Consider the following 21333-nt stretch of genomic DNA (forward strand, 5'->3'; position numbering starts at 1 on the left):
ACAAATTAGTGTTTGTTCTGCACAACCCCAACACTCACAGACCAATCTAAGTAGGTGTTTGAGGCTTAGAGGACAGATAAGTAGTTTCAGAGGAACCGGCTGCTGATGAACTGTGTTGGATCTGTGGTTGTTCCTGCAGTTCATCTGAGGCCCTGGACCGCTCATTAACAAGCTGCTGCAGGGGAAGTCGTCAGCCTCTCCCGGAAAGACAACAGTCGAGCCGCAGAGAGAATAAAACTTTATGATATTAGCACACGGCTGCTGCCTGGAAACCTACTGTTGATTCTCCCTCTCAGACGCAGCAAAGAGCTGACTGATATTCTAATTTATTCAGTCATTACGACAACTGAAAGCTTCAGTTTTGCATTAAAGCTGAGTCATTCGAGTCACACTGAGCACATTCATCCCCTCATCCACGTCTGCAACACTCAATGTTGTGTAAACATGTGTAAGGCACACTTTCAGTCTACAGACTTTAGCCCCTTAATCTTCTTTATTCCACGTTTCTGACCTCAAGGAAACAGTCCCGTCTAAGGTTGTGTATCTTAGCTGTTCTCTCTCGCTGTTAAACACCAGAGCTGGGTAGAGGAGCCAAAAATTGTACTCAAGTAAAAGTACTGTTACTTCAGAATAATATGACTCAAGTAGAAGTAAAAGTAAAAAAGTACTTGGTGAAAAAACTACTCGAGTACTGAGTAACTGTTGAGTAACGTCTGATTTATTTTTTTAACACAACCATTCTAACAGACAAAAGTACAAAATAATCATCTTCAGGCAAATTAAATCAATAAAATAATAAAATAAATTAAAATTATTAAAAAATAAAAATAGCTTAAATTAAAATAATGTTAAAGTAAATTCAAGTACTTTAATAAATAATAAAATAAATAAAATAATAACAGAATAAAAAAATAAATTAAGCACAAGTAGCACAAACTTTCAAGTCTTTGTACTTTTCTTTTTTAACCAGGCAGAACTAGAACAAACATGAACTCATAGAAACTCTGTGTGTGTTTGATTCTGTGTAAATGTGACAAAACATGCAAAAACAAACATTTTTCCCAAAGAATCACCCAGTGATGTCATGAGATTGACGCGTACGTGGATAAAAGGGATAAAAGAAAAGTAACAGCTCAACGTAGCCTAATGTAGCGGAGTAAGAGTAACAGTTTCTTCTTCACAAATCTACTCAAGTAAAAGTAAAAAGTATAGTGATTCAAAACTACTCCTAAAAGTACAACATTTCCCAAAACTTACTCAAGTAAATGTAACGGAGTAAATGTAACTCATTACTACCCACCTCTGTTAAACACACACACACACACACACACACACACACACACACACACACACACACACACACACACACACACACACACACACACACACACAGTTACCCTGTTACAGACAAATACAGACATATGTGTATCTATAAAGCTGATTTCTTTTTTTAACCCTGCAAGTTAGCTTGTCTTATCTCTATAGTGGCTTTCCGGCACATTTAGCACGCACATCCTGCATCTTGACAGCCCACACAAACCCTACATATGTGTCCACCCACACGTTGTGATGGTGAAACCGTCCCCTCTTCACTGACAGCTTTACCTCAGACACGCTGGCTGCTTGTGTGTGTTTTCTCTCGTGTCTATTCTCTGCAGACAACTGGCATATTAGTGTCGATACAAGCGTCCAACTGCTTCCGTATTTTGTGAAAAAAACAAGAACACGCTCGACTCTTAATTTAGCCCGAAGCCCCTGAAGTTCTATCAAAAGCTGTGATGCACAAAAGGTTTAAAAAGGTTCGTTCTGGTTTGAGCTGTGTGACAACAGAGGCTCAGTTCTGCTCTTGGAGGCCGCGCATCTTCCTCTTCTCAAAGCCGCTCTCTCATTGCCAGCAGGCGATAACAGGACTGAGTCACTATGCATATCTTGTTTGCCAACCGTCCCCTCAGCTATTACAACCCCGGCTGCTTTGTGTAACCGTTTCTGCGTCTCGCTACACACAGGAAAGGCTAAACGAAGGGATGGCATGATGCAGATTATTACACGCTGGTCCACATGCTGGAGGCAGAAATTGTTTAATCAATGTTTACTCCCAAGGAAGTATCTGTTTCTGTTCAAACAAAGGTTTGAGACTATATTAAGCCTGGGTTTGTGTGTAAAGACGGATCCTAAAATGTTACAGATACATGAGGACTGTTTTTTAATGTAGCAGTGCAAGTCAACTGCTGACTGCAGGAGTTTCTGTGACGGTGCATTACCCTCATAGAGTTCTGCATGATTAACAAGGTCATTTTCAGTATTTTTCACTATAAAACTTGTAGTTCTCAGACCCACCCTGCTTACTAGACGCCTTGACAGGACCAAAAGTGGCCTCAAAGAATTTGATACCAAATCAGAGCAAGATTTCCAAGGAAAGACAAAAAAGTTTTCCGTCACCTTGTAAATTGACAGTTTTTATTACGGAAATACAGCGATGTGTGCAGTAGCGCCTTGGATACTCATGCTGACAAAAAAATGATAATTAAAGCTGCAAGCAGCGATAAATGGGCCCTCGCGCGATAAAGTCAAGGGCAATAAAAGTCAAGGGCTCAAAACCAAGTCTGATGACACCACCCATGATTGTTTATGTCAAACCATTCAAAAGTTAATGCAGAAAATAGGAATGATCAAAGATGGACCAATCAGAAGAAGGGGCAGGGCTAATTTACACCAATGAAGGTCAAGGACTCAAAACTGAGTCCGATGACACCACCCACATGTCTTTATGTCAAACCATTCAAAAGTTATGTCAGAAAGTAGGAACTATCAAATATGGACCAATCAGATGAAGGGGGGGGGGGGAGGGGGGGCTTTTGACTGAGAAAAGCAATGCGTGTCTTCGCAGGATCAAGACGCACATTTTGATGTATAACACACCTGGGTGCACGTTACGGTTCGGGCCGCATTAACGGACGAAGGAATGGCATAAATTGCGCCAAAATTACACGATTAATTCAAAATGGCTGACTTCCTGTTCGGTTTCGGCTATGGCGCCAAGAGACTTTTCTTTAAGTTGCGACATGATACAAGTGTGTACCGATTTTCGTGCATGTACGTCAAACCGTATTGTGGGGCTTGAGGCACAAAGTTGCTGTTGAGCCGTTAGGCCACGCCCATTAATGCAAACCATGAAATATCCAATTTTTCACCAGGCCTGGCTTGCGTGCAAAATTTGGTGACTTTTGGGGCACGTTTAGGGGGAAAAAAGTCCCTCCTTTCGTCAGAACAATAATAATAAAAATTCCTACAGATACAATAGGGCCCTTGCACTGTCAGTGCTCGGGCCCTAATAATTTAGAGTTACACTTGTTTAAAGGGCCACAGCTTGAGTCACCATGCAAACCTGAACTGACACTCGTCCTCAACTGCTACTCAGAGCTTATCACCATGGAAACCCCGAACTGCCAATTCACAGCTGCTTAACAGCTTCTCTCTTAAATGGTCTATTTACGTCAACTATTAAGCAGTTGGCCAGAGACTTAGCATGGGCAGCACCAGCAATCCACCAGCAACTTCTCCAGAAAGGTTTTGTCCTCTGAAGGATTCAGGGGCCCCAGGTCTGGTGGAAATGTGTTGGTATTCCTGTTCGCATGTGACACTTATGCACACTTCATGGTTTTTATGAGGTCATAGTGTGGGTGTTTGAAAGGCTATTATACAATCAGTTTAATTTCATTTCATTTCATTTCATTCAGACCAATCTTCTAATTTCACTGGTAGTAAAACAAACCCGGGGCATGATTCTGTCGCCAGCGTGACATTGAGTTGGTTCGGTGTTACTCACCGTTACTCCCAATATTCCTCTGGTCCTTGAGGGTTGTCAACTTTAGTCTTTTGTTCATTTGACAAGGACTTTCCTCCAGGATGGTTTTATTTTATCGTTGTAATGTTACCTGGATTTGAGATGGGAGCAGGTACGGCAGGTTTTTGGTTAGTTCACAGTAGACTTTCTCTCAGTGGTTTCTGTCTTGTTCCTGACTGAAAGAGCTGCGTTCCTCTCGGCTGATGGTGAGTTTGGGTGCTGATCATCAGCTACACCTGTTTACACTTATCTTATGCCTACAAACATATCAAAGAGAAACTGGACATGCTGGACATGAAATGAGCTGCAATGTGTTCAATGGGACATTGTAAAGCTTTGGAAATTTGAGGCATTTTGAAACTTAATCAGTAATCTTTGTGGGTGTGTGGAATTTCTTTCCTATTAAGATGCTCTGATCATTCTGCAGCAGGAAAAAATGGGGAGTTATGTTATCCATCATCTGTTCAACCGCCAAGTCAAATTGTGCGTTGGTGCAAAATGTAGTTGTTTTTGTTGTTTTTGGATTTTAGTGCTTTGAAAGGGGTTTTTGTCTTACACTTTATATTAAACATAAATGGGAGAAGGAAGCTAAAATAAAAATATCAGACGAGGATTGGTCAAACATCTGTAAAACCCAATTGAGCACTTCGAGTTCAGGTCTATGGAGGGAATTTGCGTGGAAAAACATGGTCAGATTTTTCACCACTCCAAAAATGAAACATCCACAGAAAGATCAGCCAGGAAGTGGACAATGTTGGCGGGAGTGTGGAAACCACCAGGCAGGTCATTTCCACATCTTCTGGGACTGCCCAACGATCCAGCCCTACTGGGGGGATATGATAAGTATAACCAATTCAATATTGGGTTTACAGATCACACAGGATTTCAAAATAATATATCTTGGGAATATCCCTGCCTCACTTGACCCAAGTGACAAATATTTAAAATAATGTTAGCAGCCAGTAAAAAAGCTCTAACAAGGAGGTGGCTAACTAAAGAGCCCCCGACAAAAGAGGAATGGACAGGAATTATGAACGAGATATATATTATGGAAAAAATAACCTTCTCCTTGAACCTCAATATGGGTAAATTTAATACTTACTGGTGGAAGTGGTCATCTTATTTTGATGGGTGAAGAAGAGGGTGTGGAGTTGTGTGTACATCTTTGTGAGAATGTGAGGCAGATGTTTAGGAAGATAAACAGTTGTACAGGTTCTTCACATCCCTCTGTGTCGGTAATATATGTATCTGTAATTGATGGCCTGGGATTTATGTTTGGGACTTTTGATGGAGGTGAACTTCCAATGCTTGCCGTGTGGCTTTTCCTTTGCTGTTGATTTCAGAGTGGCTCACTGACCTGACCTGTTGTTACAATCTGTGCACTTTTGTTATTTTTCTTTTATTTTGCTTTGCTTTTAATTTTATGTCATTGTTACATTTTACTTGTAATGTCAAAAATATAAAAAAAATCTTTCAAAATAAAGTTTAAAAAAAAAAGGGGTTTTTGTCTTATATACAATATTGCTGACTGAGTTTTGCAGTTTGCATTTTGAGTGCTGATATCAGTGTCATGTGTTCCACATTGTGCAAATTTTTGTTTCAATATTTCCAAAATACAACAATGAAAAAACTGAGGCAGCGTAGTGTAGTGCATTAAAAAAAAAAAACAAAGTCTTTGAGTGGGTTGTGTCATTTCCAAAGAGACGACCTCCAACTATTTGCACCAGTGACCACATGCCTGCGCTGATCTCATAGCGTGTTAATTGCTGAGCATCAGCTGCAGCCTCCTTGTTTGGCTCCTCTGTCCATGTGAAATGGCCCTTTTACGCATTGTTTTTAGCATACCATCATCTTGACCAATTATCCTCTCGTTATGCCGTCAGCCCATTCACTAGAAAAAAGCCATGTTTTATGCACCAGCAAGCATGCATAACAATTCTTTATATCGGTGTCCTTTGCCGCTCCCCCACTGCTTCTCCATCTCCTTCACAGCCCTCAGAAAGCGTGAACAGGACCCGGCTCCAACACATGGCCGCATACCATCGTTTACCATCATCGTCACTACAGATGCATCTGTGAATGAACCGCGGAGGACAAAAGGCACCAACGCCGGAGAGCCAATAAAGAGAGTGACCACCATGACCTCACGGGTCAGCTGGGAGCCAGGAATGAAAAGACTCTGAGCAACCCCCTCTCAAAACACACACACACACACACACACACACACACACACCCAGCAGAGTCCTGGGCAACCGGAGCTGCCCTGGGAATCTGGTCGCGTGGAAAAGGAAAAATCAGCATTTGCCTGCAGGAGCTGAAAGAAAGTGGTTATGTTTGGAATTTTGGGTCATGTTTTCTATTCACACATTCCTCAATAACATCCCAACAATAAACCGTGTCAGAGTTGTACAACGCCATCCATTCTGGACACATCACACCACAGAAAGCCTGAAAGCATCCAAAGCCGCACACCAACCTCCAAAACCTGGGTGATAGTTCGTACATGGAAGAGAAGTTGTGGAACTATAAAGAGGCACTATATTTAAGTATCACATGGAAACAGATGCATCCCACCAGAGAAACCGATCATGAGTACAGATCTGAGGTCAAAAGCTAATTTTAATTCTTGTAAATTCCTGCTTTTGCAGCTTGTGGAACAAGAGATTTTTTTCTTACCAAAATAACTTCTCTGTCCAAAATAATGAGCATGCACGCTGGAAATGCCACAATTTTTTTTTAATTTTTTAGGAAACATTAGCTTGGGTGGAAAAATAAAACAGGATCCAAGTCATCCCAAATCAACAACAGGTTTGTCTTTTACAAAACCAAAACAAAACGTTGCACAGTTCCAGTTGCCACTGGTTTTTCGTCCAGCTGTCAGAATGTGTGCATGCTGAAAAAAAAAGGAAGGTGTCCTTCATTCTGTACATGAGCAGAACATGTAAAAATAAATAAATAACTTAAAAATCAAGACAAACAAAAACAAAAGTTATGTACACTCCATAAACACTGAAGGTTACTGGATGTAGCCAAACGTTGACTGGTTAAGTCACTTCAACACAGGGAGGTGCAACTAAAGCCCATTTACTTTGGTCTCAGACTCGTCGCTCTTTGGGGCTGCTGTGGTTTTCTTTGGTACTTTAAATCGGACCGTCGCTGGCGCTTTTAAGTCTCTAGGTCTGTCCGTTGTTAGGTTTAGCTGAACAGATCTCTCTGCAGCTCACAGCTTGCTCTCCTCCTCCTCCAGCGGTCGATTCAAGCCCGGGATGAATTTGAGGATGCGCCTGCGGAAGCTCTTCTGCTTGGGCTTCCTCTGCAGCGTGCTGAATCCCGCCTGCTTGTCTGCAGAATTCGACGAGGACGATCCCCGGACGTAGCTGCGGGTGCTGGCGCTGCGGGTCAGCTGGGTCTTGGCCGCCGTGAAAAGCTCGCTGGCCGGCCGGAGACGCGACTGCCTCGGCGGCGGCTGCTGCTCTTTCTTGGTGTCTGCGTTGTCTGAGTCCATGTTGCTGTCCGCCTGGTACAGGCAGGTTTGGTAGAGGGGGTCGTCCTCGGTGGCCGTGCTGAGGAAGCTGGCGCTGCTGCTGGTGCTGCCGGTGCCGCCCGTGCCGCGGAGGGCTCTCTGGACGGCGGGGCTGGGCACGCCCAGGCTGCCGTACACACCCGCCGACTCCAGGGACTCGTACACGGCGGCGTCGCTCATCACGATGCCTGCAGGAGAGAGGAGCACCGTGAGGAGGGAGGACATATCACAGCCGTTCAAACTAGGCCTGTGTTGAAAAAAATCAATTTCCCGATTCTAAATCGATTCTCATATTCCTAAATTCCTAAAAATCGATTCATATGTCCAAAGATCGATTTTTTTTAGATTTTTTTTTTTATTATTTATTTTTTAATTTTTTTTAATTTTATTTATTTATGTATTTTTTTTTTCATCATTACATTACAACTTTTGGTTATTTTTTTGTTTATCCCCAAAAAAGGAATGTTTTGTTGGACACGAGAATAACTGGTGCCATGTTTTTGCCTTTAAATATGTTTAAAGGTATGAAAACATTAAAGTGTTAGGTTATAATTGCATAAATTGTCTATATTTCATTACTTTATATACTGTCTTGGGGTTACATTTGCAAAAAATGCTAAAAACCAAATACTCAAAAATTAAAAACCAAAATAGACCGAAAATGGAACAAATAAGAACGGAACGTGGGAAAAAATAAAACCGATTTCTTTCGTCCTCTGTTTCCTCCCTGGATCTGTTTGGTAATTCTGACCCACGATGTTTCTGAAAGCAGTTCTATCAGCATTCTGGGAGCTGATTGGTCCTTACAGCATCATTAGCTGCAATACTTGCTGTTGAATCTTAATATAATACTAGTAGTAATATTTTGCATAATTACAGTCATATAATTCAGGTAACAGCTCAAAAAACAGTTTTAATAACATTAACCCAAATCAATATCGGAATCGGATCGAATCAAATCTTGATAATCGATTCTGAATCTTAAGAATCGGAATCAAATCGATTCTTGACATTTGAATGGATCCCCAGCCCTTCAAACATATCATTAATTGCACTTACACCAGGCAAACTGAAAGTGCATGTGAAAACAGCAGCATGGAAATGGAAAAGAGAAGAGAAGAATGTAACTACAACTTTTCTAAGGTCATCAATTCTTCTTATCCGTCAAAACACCTCAAATGTTCCCGCCGGCTGTATTATCTGACACCAGGCTTTCCATTATCTTAATCCACAGTTTGCTTCCCTCCATTGGACGGTTAACTTTTTTTTTTTAAATCTACTCATTGTACCGATTTCCTTCTGGCTGGTGGTTTTGAGGCCCCAACCGTTTACCGTCTGCATGTCAGATAAGCCTCTGCAGGATCATTAGTCCTCAGCAAAGCAGAACTACTTGCTACTGAGAAATGAGCACTACAGTCATCTCTTTTTTTTAACTGTTAAGCAGCTATATAAACATCCAGCGGGAACTGAACCACACAACACAGGAGGAGGCGACTTACCGTGAACGAGCCTCTGCTCCTGCACCATCAACGAGCGGTACTCGTCCCACTTCTCATGAAGAGTTTGCTGCAAAGAAACATAAAAGATATTTGAGTATTGAGCCCCCTAGAAAGCTAAACAGAACTGGGGCTGCAGCAGTTTTAGTTTCAGTTCATTGAAATCTGATGGCATTTCTTTATACACAACTCCCTTTAGACCTGATCACGGTATTTCAGCTGGACTGAGGTCTGGATTTCCCCCGGGCCACTATAACACCTTAAGAGTTTTCTTTTTAGCCTGTTATGTTGTATATTTGCTGATGTGCTTGTCTTCATGGTCCTGCTGCATGAACTAAGCCACAGAACCCATGATCGGTTCATCGACCACAGAGTTTCCAGGCCTCATGACTGGAAACCGAGCCTGGTTCACCATCATCATCCTTCTCTACTTGACAGTTGTTATGAGGCGTTTGTGCCAAAATGCCATTTGGTTTTTCTAAACAAGCTGTTCTGCATGATGGCCAAACACCTTTACGCTTTTTTGTCTGTATGATTGACATTATTCCACAAGGTTTGTATTGTTTTATGGTTATGGTTTATTGGTTTTATATATAACCTGAGACCAGAGGTGTCAAGTAACGAAGTACAAATACTTCGTTACCTTACTTAAGTAGAAATTTTGGTTATCTATACTTCACTGGAGTAATTATTTTTCAGACGACTTTTTACTTTTATTCCTTACATTTTCACGCAATTATCTGTACTTTTTACTCCTTACATTTTAAAAACAGCCTCGTTACTCTATTTCATTTCGGCCTTTAAAAAAAAACTATCCAGTTAAATTGCTCCATCCGGATAGAGTGAATTTGGTTGTGGTTGTTTCAGATGTTCTTGTCCAGTTTTGTTCTTACATCCGTTCCCTCAGATTCCTGCAACTAAACTTGGATGTAATTCCAATAAAGGTTAGGATAAATGATAACATGCCTCTGAAGTTTGACTTTTTGCACCATTACAATACTTATAGGCAACTAGTCATCATATCTCCTGCTCTCTGAAACACATGTTAATGCTCAATAGTACACATATATGCTTCTTTAATATATTTGCATTATACTAAGATACATTCATTTTCAATGGCTTTTGTCCTTAATGCTTTTTTCCCCCCTTACATTACTTTTAATTTTATACTTTAAGTAGTTTTGAAACCAGTACTTTTATACTTTTACTTGAGTAAAAAACTTGAGATGATACTTCTACAGGAGTATTTTTAAACTCTAGTATCTATACTTCTACCTGAGTAATGAATGTGAATACTGAAGACACCTCTGCCTGAGACCACTTCCACAAAGAAGCTTAAAACTGAAAGAGGATGTACTTTCTTTTTTACATATATATGTATTTAGAGTCTGTTCGCTGGATGAACCAATTGCGCCAATGCAAATAATATGCAAAAAGGACACGGCTGAATATTACTGGAGTCTAAAACAGAAGATGAGTTTTACTGTTTGCTTGTGTCAGTGATTCATTTAACCATTTCTGTTGATCTTTGTGTAGAAGTGGGATAATGACATCGACTACATCTCACATTGCATCATAAGCGGTTGTGTTGAACAGGTTGATCTTTAAAATGCTGGATAAGTGTGTGAGAAAGGCGGCTGTGTTGGAGTTGGATTAGTGCGGGACAGCTGCTGTAATCTTTGGGGAAAGCTCGCTCACTTGAGCTGAGAGTGTCTGCGGCGATCTGTGAGCCCGCTGCACCAACCGCTGATGCAACAGGTGGAGCTGCTGGGGAGACAGGTGTGGAGGGAGAGGGAGGCGCTGGCTATATCCAGCACGCAACACTGTGTGTGTGTGTGTGTGTGTGTGTGTGTGTGTGTGTGTGTGTGTGTGTGTGTGTGTGTGTGTGTGTGTATTGGGGGTTGCGTGAGATGCAGTCTGACTGACCCACCCCACCAAAAATTACAAATGCTCATATAAATGTATATTGTACACTAGGAATGGGTGATATTTTACCGTTCACGATTTACCGTCAAAAAAATTCTCCACGGTAAGAATTTGTCATCTCGCCGTAAAAACGATAAATTCCCGTTGATGACGTTTTTGTGTAAAGCTGATTTATGGTTCTGCGTTAAATCAACGCACAACGTACGTGAAGGAAGGAAGGAAGGAAGGAAGGAAGGAAGGAAGGAAGGAAGGAAGGAAGGAAGGAAGGAAGGAAGGAAGGAAATGAGCCAGAAAGAAAGAAAGAAAGATATGAGCCTGAAAGCAAGCAAGCAAGCAAGCAAGAAAGAAAGAAAGAAAGAAAGAAAGAAAGAAAGAAAGAAAGAAAGAAAGAAAGAAAGAAAGAAAGAAAGAAAGAAAGAAAGAAAGAAAGAAAGAAAGAAAGAAAGAAAGAAAGAAAGAAAGAAAGAAAAATTCCCGTTGATACGTGTTTGTGTAACAAACATGGCGGATCTGAGTCATTCCAGTTTTGCAGTACAGGTGGACTAATTTAATTGGTTTTTATTAATTCAATTTAATTGGTGTAGTTTAGTAGTATTTAGTATCTTTTAGAGCAGTGATTTGGGGGCTCCAAAGACTGAATGTGGTGATAGATTTATAGTTACAAAGGTGGAGTTGAATTGGTATTTTTTTTGTCGTCATTTTTATCGTTATCGGGATAAATGCAAGAAATTATCGTGAGACATTTTTTAGTCCATCCTGCCCATCCCTAATTTAAAAGAAACTCCTCACCTTCAGATACTGCAGCCGGGCCTCCAGCTCAGCTTTTCGGATCGAGTCACTGTAAACCGTCTCCAGCCTTAAAGTGAAGAAACAGAACCCAGAGTTATTAAACTCAACAGGAAGCACTTATAAAAACTACAAGGGGAAGAAAACAGTAGTTAAAGAAAACCCTCAGTATGAAAGGGTCTTTTCATGAGTGGTGGTGGGAAAAGGTCTGGTGTCAAGCAGCAGTTTACAAGCAGTGGCGGAGGATAAGAAACGTATGCAGTTTCCACTCTGACACCACTGTGGTGCAAATCCATTCTGAATCTGTTCATTTAAAGACCAACTTATAGACTTATATGCTCACTCTGACAGTTTATTTGGAGTAGAGCGGTGCCCATAATTTGATGATGTCAATCTGTAAAACCTGCCCCCTTGTCGTCGCTGTGATGTGGTTCTTTCAGCAGCAGCTCTGAGGGCTTACAGCCGTGCGGCGCTAATTGTCCTTCTAATCTTTTACAAGCAGAGATGGAGGGTGAGGAAGAGAGGGTGCTTCAAATTAAACACTACGCAAACTGACTCAGGCAACTCCAACAGTTACGACCGAAGCCAGAACAAAATAGAGTTATTCACACTGTATAAGACAGGGGAAAAAACGTGCTCAGTTTCCAAACCAGTCTTGGTTAATATATGTTTTCTTAATTTATGACGGACGGACAGCCTCAGTTTCCAAAAACCATAAAATATCTTCACGTTTTCTTTTTCCCAATAAATGTCTAAAAACACAAAACAAAAGCAATTACAGTCTATTGTCATATTCAGTAAAGAAAGCAAACTCCTGACATTTAATGTGTTTTCTTAACGTAAAGTCAATCAGAAACTAGCTTCTCCTGTCTCAGTGACATCAAACTGGAGAATAAAAACAGACTTAACCCTATTCTGTATTTCAGCAGGACCAACTTCTGTCCTTTACTTTGTTAAGATCAGGTACTGATAATATTTTTTTGTCATTTCGAGTATTGGGAGGTGTAAAACGAGATAGTTTGAACAATATCAGACTTTTTTGATGGAAAAAAAAAAGCCTTAACTTAAAATCTGAGATAATCATGAATATCAACGTTCTCTGAAAACTCAGGTCATCTTTGCTGGAATCTGTTTGATCCCATAAAAGATGTTCAAAAATAATCAACTATCTAGTTGTGTCAAGAAGCCCTCGTGGACAGATTTGAAAAGAAAATAAAAAAAAAACAAACTTTCAAATTTCGAGTGTAAAACAGATCAATCACGACATTATCAGAAAGCATGTTGGTTCTCTCCAGCAGTGTTTCTGGTTCCAGTCGTCACGGAAACTGCCCTGCATGTTTTAGGGGTCTCAGAGGACAAGACTGCTGATCCAGTCAGGTGTGTCTGAGCTGGGAAACACCTAAAACATGCAGGGCGGTGGTACTTGACGACTGGAACTGAGAAACGCTGCACCGCAGCATCTGGAGGCTGTTTTTGTTTGCATGATTGAAGTCGGCAGGTTTGCAGATAAAACAAATTAGGGCTGGGTATCGATTCAAATGTCAAGAATCGATTCGATTCCAATTCTTAATATTCAGAATAGATTATCATGATTCGATTCGATCCGATTCGATATTGAATTGGCTTAGTGTTATTTAAAATGTTTTTTGAGCTGTTGCCTGAATTATATGACTGTAAAATAACTAGTGAAATAATAATTTCACAATAATTATTGTGAAATAACTAAGAAATAAATAACTCAAACAGGCCTTTCAATATCAATTTAAAGTGCAAAAAAGAAAGAAATTGCAACAGTTCATGCAGTAAACAAATCATTTTAGCTTATCTAATTTATTCTGTCACCACACACACATATTGTGTCATGACAAACTGTGTGTCTGACTACTGGGATTAAAGTTCACCTGGTGAAAATGATGAAAAAATAAATAAATAAATAAAAAATAAAAAAAATCGATCTTTAGACATAGGAATCGATTTTTAGGAATTAATATGAGAATCGATTTACAATCGGAAAATCGATTTTTTCAACACAGGCCTAGAACAAATCCCCACAGATCTACAGAGAACATCGTCAGCATGCAAATGAGTGAAAATGGCTGGGCTTTGATTTCGTATTCACACCTAAAATTGTAAACGTTGTAACCTCCTGAGAAGTTAACGTGATCGTCATAAGTTACCATGGTAATCCAGAAATGAAACCGGAAACTTCTGGTTGAATGTACTCATCTGTTGTATCGATATTGCTTCATACTCGACCCTCCAGGTTGCCAGCAACAACACAGAAAGGAATATTTTTCTAATAATGTCAGAATATCCTAACAGAGGCTGCTGTTGCTGCTTTGCTGTGAATCTGTGTACCTGAGAGTGTTGCCACAGGCCCTGATGAGCTGGACGATGTCCTTGTGTCGAAATCCCTCCACCGTGGCCTCGTTTACACTGGCGATGGTGTCCCCTGCACACACACACACACACAAGCCAACGTGTGTTAACCATCAGCCGGGAGGTCAGGATGCTTTCATTTACTGGCTGCGTTTGATTCCAGATGAAACAGCGACACACTGGAGACAAACGTGGAGGGCCATGCATGTTCACTGTGGTGTCGAGCTCTCGTCCCCGCGCGTCCGCCCCCTCGCCTCAAAGGAAGCGGTTACTTCAAACCATAAATGTGGGTGCTCTATAGTGTGAAGGGTTAAAGCCGTGAATGTTCAGTCATGTGTGAGAGTCATGCAGCTCGTCTTCAGACTCGGAGTGATTTGATTTGATGTGGTGTGGACTGACTTACGTGACGGCAGCCTTTGTGAGGCTTCAGCACAAAGCCCTTTTTTTTTTCCACCTCTTTCAAAAACCACCGCGATCAAGTCATTGTGTTCACAGTGAACAATAGAGGTAGCATGCGAGGAATGTAGGAAGTGAAACTGAAGTGACACACTCCGGTTTGGATGTAGAAAAGATGCAGCGGCAGCCGCAGATAGTCACCTTCCCTCTATTTTGAAAGACTGATGCAGATTCTGAGCGGCCAGCGTCCCTGTCTGAGCTGTCACGAGTTTCTAAACCAGAGAACATTTACAGAAGCCGGGTGAAACAGAGCTGCTTCATGTCAGATCCTTTACTTCCCTGTCCTTCCTTGACCCTCGCCAACTCAGGATGTCAACGTCAGTGCTATTTTATTGATGAGTCGTGTGTATTTTTACAAAAAAAAAATCTAAAAAGGAAGCAAAATAAGTTTGCCAAATAAAGAAAAAAGAAATCCCTCCCTTTAAAATTGCTTTTCCTCGTTGTAGCTGCTGCATTTGTGAGTGGAGGCGGCAAAAAAACACGTGCTGGCTAAAATAGCCGCCCTTTAGTTGTTTGCCGACTGGAAAAATGAATAGTCGCGGTCACACTTGTACTTCCCTAAACAGCAGCCTGAAACTCCCAATGGCTTTTGTTGACAAGCGTTGCCTGATGTCAGCTGGCAAACACAAAACAGGACAAGCGGAACCAAAACCTCATGTCCCTCTCATGCATATTTCAAGTGTTTTCCACATGATCTCGGGCAAAGATACAACTCGAGTAAAAAGAAGAAAACATCCAGGAGGAGAAAAAAACTAAAAAAATGACTCACCAACTCTGAGTCCTGCCTGCTGGGCCGGGCTGTCGTCGTGCACCTTGCACACAAATGTGCACATCTCCACCGAGTTTTGGTCCTGATGATGGAGGCCGTAAGTCTGGGAGAGACAGAACAAGCACAGTGAATTAACAAAGAGAGACCTTGCCTCCTTGTTCTCGGTGTCTAGGAATGGCCTTACACAAGACGGATGCCCGCTGCTCTGAAATGATGTGGTGCCACAACGCAACGTTGAAAAACCACTGAACGACATCCACAGGAAGCCATAACAGACAGCGCAGGAAACAAGGTTGCATCACAGAACATGTGGAGACGTGACGACAATACGAGAAGAACGGTTTCCTCTTGTATCATTTGGTTGAAATTCCACATTTAAGAAAAAAACCTCACTGAGAAGTAATTCGGCTGTGCTAAAAGTGTTAGAGGATGTATACTGAAAATCTGAACTGCCAAACTTTCTCACTGATTAGTTGGAAGGACAAGTTTTAGTTTTGTTTTTCTAATTCATGGGTTGTCAATATGGCCAATTCAACTGCTAGAAATTGCAAAAAATTCATAATGTACATTTTTCAGATGTCACCTTTTTGTCTGAATCCATAGTAAGCCAAAGTTTGTAATGATGTAAAACACAAACAAGCAGCTGATTATCCCAGAGAACGGCTGACAGGTTTGCCAAAAAAGGACAATTCAAGTGACTTGAAGTGAACTTGAACCGTGACGTCTTCCTTAAATGGCTCAAGAGCACACCGCCTCAACGCGTCTGCAGTTTAGAAATCTATATTGAGAGAGAGATAGACGCATTTCCTTCCACTTCTAATTTTACTAATATAATGATCTGCGTATTTCCTTAAGCCTCTAACTTTTTGCTGCCGTGTCTTCCCTCTAAATGCATTCGACCTCCGCTGCTTGTTTCAGTCACTACTGTGCATGCAAAAGCCCCCCAGCACTGCAGGACACAAACACACTTCCCTCTCATAAAAACTTCTCATCACTTAACACACTTAAGTCCTAAGGCTGAACAAAAAAAAAAAGGAAAAGAAAAACTGATGCATGTGTAGTTACATTGTGCACAGGTCGTCAAGCTTTCGTGCTGCCTAAAGTCAGTTCCTTCCAAAAAAAAGCCATGAATGCAGCTGGCACGAGTGTGCAGACGGAAATGTACAATGATTCAGATCTGCAGGTGTTCGCAGCTGCAAGCTTCCCTCTCTGTGGCCCCAAAGATAAACATGTAACCATGCAAATATTGTAGAAAGGCAAATATCACATTTACATACTGGATCCTCAGTCAGACATGGACATGACAGAAACTGAGAGGAGGCAAAAAAAAAATTAGCAGGAAACACAAAACTGCACATTTGTGGCCGTCAGTACAGGCCATCAAACTGCTCCTCATGGACCCGCTTCCTCCAGGAAGGGCGGGAACGCCCAGAAAACTCTAAATAGAACTCATGTCTTTTCCTAGAAGAAGGACTTAAGTCCCTGAAACATTAACTGAGAAGGGACAAGATTATATTATCTGTGTTGTACTTGCATGCTTTAATCAATTATGAGAACTATGTAAGAAATGGGCTGTGAATAGCAGAGGAAGCATCGGGAGGCGACGCTTCAGGGAGACGAGGGCGGGAGGCCAGAAGAATCGGAGAGATATTTATAAAGCATGTGCGGCCTGGGTGTGTGACAGCGGAGATAATACAGGGGAAGTGTGTGAGGGAACTATACGGGGAAAAATAAAAATAAAAAAAGACCATCTCGTTGCTTGAGTCACGGGATTACCATGAACAAGTCATTTGCCCCAGTGTGTGAGCCGTTACCCCTGCTGGTGCAGGGAGAAACTTGGATTAAGTGATGCAGAAGAGTATGCATGTAATTCTGTGCCCTATAAGATTAATCATGTGGGGCTGATGTTGGAAAACCTCAACCAAAAAACACTCAATCCCTGTCGTCTTCTTACCTGAATCTCAAAACCAAACGACTCCTCTTCTGTTTTTTCCAGAAGCACCACATTTCTGGAAATAGACAAAAAGAGAGAAAAGTGTTATGGGATTTATTTTTCCTCACTGACTCTTCTGTGAGCTTGATGCAATTTTCAAAACTTGTGTGTGACAGACCTAAAAAAAGTGCAGCCAATCAGGATCTATTATGATAATCAATAGTGACTGCAAGTCTTTTTTTTGAAAGAAAAGAAATGATGGCTGCAAGTACAACGACGCACAACTACCTTTTTTTCAGTCTTGCGTCAAAGGAAGTGGATAAACTGATGAAATAAGACGAAATTACTTGTAAAAATGACTACAAATCACATTGCAGCAATCAGGTCAAATCGGGTCATGTTACTGACACCTGAGGATAATTCTGCTTTGCAGTTAATAAGAGGTCAGACCAGAAAATAGCACAAAATACAAAAACTGAACAGAAAATGTTCCCCAGTTACCACTAAAACCATCTCTCTTAAAAAAGAAATAAAAAAAAACAGAACAGATATAAATGGTTCCAATAAAAGCATTTTAGACAGGAAGGCGTGTGAATACTAACAAATAATTACCGGTAGTAGCCGAGTTAATTAATCAGCATGTATTTGAACTGATTACCCAGAGAGCAAAAGATGTTAAATCAATGTTGAATTATGGTCAAAAGGGTTGATTTTTGGTTACGGTCAACAATCAATCAATCATCCAATTCTAACGCCAACCTGTAATCAATGTTGAATTGACGGATTCTGTTTGTCACAGACCAGGCTTCAGCATGGCTTCAATGTTTCTGCCTAACCATATTTCAGCATTTATTCACTCATATTTATCTACCTGGGTAGTCATTACAAAGCAAAAATACTAGACTCCTCCCTAGCACAAGCTTCAAAACCCTAATGATTTTACATGTGTGTGTTTTCCATTGTTGATAAGTGACTAGTTTTGGTTCGTTTATCACTGTTTTAACCGAAAAAAGGGTCTAGAAACGTGCCATTTAGGCTTCTAGGATGCTTTCTTTGATGTGCATTTTTCACTGCTTCGTGACTTACCATATAAATATAGAATAATTGGTAGATTAATTTCTTAGAAACAGCAATGTTGAGGCTTGTTACCCTCCTTCAAACAACATTCAATTTAGAGGGGCAATGCATCGCGAGCAAAGAGCCTCTGTTGTCTTATCTTCAATTTCCCTTGGGATTAATAAAGTATCTATCTTATCTGAACCATGCAGTGCTCTTCTTCTTTAAAGTATTTGTATACATAACTCATATATCTTTCAGGCTTCTGTAGTTTTCAGACCCAACGGAGTCAGTGTAGATGCTCTTTAAAGCAAACAAATGTGGCATTTTAGATCCTATCCAGCCTTCAGGCTGATCACAATCACAATCTCTCTTCAGGATCATTAATAAAACATCCCTTCAGAGCTCCAAAATGAATAATCAAAGTCTACGGGGCATCCTTATCTAAATGACATAACAAGATCTCTGTGCTGGCTGCACAGGACTTCTTCTGTGTCCGGCAGCATTTGGACGTCATAGACAAGACACTCAGTCCAACAATCTGCTGGGCTGAAGCACGCCACTGTCAGACGTCTCATGCACTCATGCAAATACATATTCACGTTCAAGACCGTCACAGATGACCGTGTCTGAAACTGCAGCAGTTCATCATTTAAACAAGGGGTCTTCACTGGAGTGAGGGAGCTGTCCCTGCGAAAGGGACGATGTAAAGACCGAATAAGAAATAAAAGTTAAAAGAACTGGTACCTCTGTGGTTCTGGTGACGTTGTCAGGGGTTTCCATTTCTGAGGTCCTCCACCCTGTGAGGAGAAAACGAAAACTAAATGAAGCGTGGCAGACACCTGTATGAGCTGAGTGCAGGATTACTCATCAGGGTTTCCCCCCCCATCTTCTCGGTGACACACCTATGACGAGCATGTCAGCGCGTTGACCGGTTTATCAACTCTTATCCAGCACACGCGTGCCATGCAGTTTGTTTGTATTTTAAAACCACTGATCCATTCTGTCGGATGGAAAATACGTCTGCCGAAACTAGATATGCATGTCTGCCTGTTGTTTGTGTACTTTCAAAGGGGAAATGGGGGGGGAAATATAGCCCTAAACTAAATATATCCTTAATTTCACACCAAATCAGTTGTCCCAGCATCCTCAGACTGCTGAACTATCTAAAATCTTCTGATTTAGAACAGCTCACAAAGCTCCAGTGTATGAGAAGAAACACTCAAGACATGGCGGTCAACACTGCTCCACAATAACAGCATTGAGAGAAAACCCAAGTCAGTGGCAGGTCAGCTCCATGCTCTACCTGACTGTGTAAATAAGAAAGGCATCTGTCCAAAGTCTGCCCTAAATCACTTAAAAAGAAGAAGAAAAAAAAAAAATCAATCTAGCCCTGTTCCAGCTCAGTCACGTTTACATGTTGTTGCTGTGAATGCCTGCTTTGTGCTGCAGACTCTGCCTCGTAAAATGTTGCTTTCTTTACGTCCCAGCACTTACAGAATTGTCCCACACTCATCTCAATGAGTGCATTTATTCCCAAATACCCACGGAGCCCGACGGGGGTGGCTTAACGGGATCTCTGTCCCAGAGTCTGCACAATACAGTGTTGTAGCAGCAGCAGCCCCTCACTGGTTGTTAGGGGGAGAAGCTGCACCTCACTGCACAGCACACACACACACACCTGTGGAGCTCAGCCTTCCTGCTCAGGTGGTCCTTTTTACAGAAGCTGAATGAGAACCTGGTCACCGAGGACGTGTGCAGATGGAGCAGCAGTGATGCGGGCCGACAGCAGCCTTGTGCAACACACTCCTGCTGGCGTCATCCTTGACCTTCACAAGAGCAGCGGTCTGTCCCAGAAGCAGAACTTCAAATGTGACCCAGACTTAAAGACTTGTGTAAAGGTGGCCATGCATCTTTTTTTAAGTCCGGTCAGTAGTCCTATTGATTACAATGTCTTAATTTATCATCATCGTGTCGTTGATTATGACACTCCAAAGCCTGAATTACATAAATGTTACCAAATGTGAAATACACACACATACATAAGAACAGTGTGTGTGTGTGTGTGTGTGTGTGTGTGTGTGTGTGTGTGTGGTCTAGTCTTCCCTTGATGAACCACTACTGTTTCTCACCACCAAGTGTACTTATCAAATGTTTGGGAACTTCTGAAGTTCCCAAACATTCCCAGATGCACACTTCATATGCTAATATACAGGTTATTAGTTTATTAGTCTACATTTGTCAAATATAAACAAAGAGAAACATATGCACCTTAAACAAAGAACAAAAAACACCTTTAATATGAAGGCTTTTTTTGTGTTTTCTGACATAAACGATGATATATAACCAACCATTTAAGAATACAGGTGGTCACAACACGAACAACTTTTTAAAAGTGTGTTAAGTTCACCTTTCTGAGGTTCCTGGGCAGCGTCCCGCCGGAGTAAGCCAGAGTTTTGTAGTTGTAGACCTCGGAGTTCCTGGGCGAGTCTGCGGTCCTGCAGCTGTCCGACTGGGATGAGGGGAAATACACGTCTCCGTCCGGGGATGCGGCTCCGCTCTCCGGCCCGCTGGAGTTCACCTTCCTCAGCCTCCGGAACGTCATGGTTGGGGAGTACAAGACGGGGATAAATAAACGCTCCTCTGGTCTCCCAGCGCAGACAGGGGACGCCAGGCGGACTAGATGCAGCAGAAGTGAAGTCTCGGCGTGGATCTCCCCGCGGCTGGTGGCCGCCGCCTCCTCAGGGGCTGGGGGCGGGGCTTAGCGTTGACTGACACCTCCGGGGGCGGGGCCTATCCATGGCCTAGCGCTGACTGACACCGCTGGGGGCGGGGCCTAGCGCTGACTGACACCGCCGGGAGCCAATCACGCGGATGACGGGCATCGCCATGTGGTGCTTTTGAGTGTAACCTCGGGCATTTCTGTTTCATATTTGCTGAAAATCAAAGGGGAAATCTAAAACTGGTTATAGTAAAATTTAGAGATCAACACAGTAATCAACACAGCGATGGAATCGTTTGTCATACAATTACCTGATTAACGTGTAATTAAAAAGCAACTTTAATTTAGTCTGAAAGGTTGGTCATTTTTGTCCTTCGTGCACCCAAATCAGACGCCAATGAGCTTTCTTCATTTCAATTTATTGCAAAAAAGTGATCATTGGT

General features: G+C 41.7%; 1 protein-coding gene across 2 annotated transcripts; it reads right to left on the minus strand.

The window, feature by feature from the left end:
- Positions 1 to 6530: 6530 nt before the first annotated feature.
- tamalin (trafficking regulator and scaffold protein tamalin) lies at positions 6531 to 20885 on the minus strand. Of its 2 annotated transcripts, XM_061735316.1 has the most exons (8): positions 20579 to 20885; positions 18916 to 18968; positions 17134 to 17188; positions 15180 to 15282; positions 13934 to 14027; positions 11579 to 11645; positions 8867 to 8933; positions 6531 to 7555 (listed from the first exon to the last, which is right to left on the minus strand). In XM_061735316.1, exons 1-8 carry the CDS (start codon positions 20771 to 20773, stop codon positions 7065 to 7067), a joined length of 1125 nt encoding a protein of 374 aa, XP_061591300.1. In that variant the 5' UTR covers positions 20774 to 20885; the 3' UTR covers positions 6531 to 7064. The 2 variants fall into 2 exon arrangements, with proteins under 2 accessions (XP_061591300.1, XP_061591301.1); XM_061735317.1 differs by lacking the exons at positions 18916 to 18968; positions 20579 to 20885 and adding an exon at positions 17401 to 17432.
- Between the last annotated feature and the right edge of the window lie 448 nt (positions 20886 to 21333).

The sequence above is a fragment of the Cololabis saira genome, chromosome 12 (assembly GCF_033807715.1).
Source record: "Cololabis saira isolate AMF1-May2022 chromosome 12, fColSai1.1, whole genome shotgun sequence".
NCBI lineage: Eukaryota > Metazoa > Chordata > Actinopteri > Beloniformes > Belonidae > Cololabis > Cololabis saira.

Bases quoted from the DNA above. Each gene is read 5' to 3' on its own strand.
- tamalin (XM_061735316.1), bottom strand. From the start codon at position 20,773: ATGACGTTCCGGAGGCTGAGGAAGGTGAACTCCAGCGGGCCGGAGAGC. The intron at 14,028-15,179 runs GTGAGTCATTTT...GTGTGTGTGCAG, and splicing joins GCAGGCAGGACTCAGAGTTG to GGGACACCATCGCCAGTGTA. The intron at 8,934-11,578 runs GTGAGGAGTTTC...GTTTCTTTGCAG, and splicing joins CCCGGCTGCAGTATCTGAAG to CAAACTCTTCATGAGAAGTG.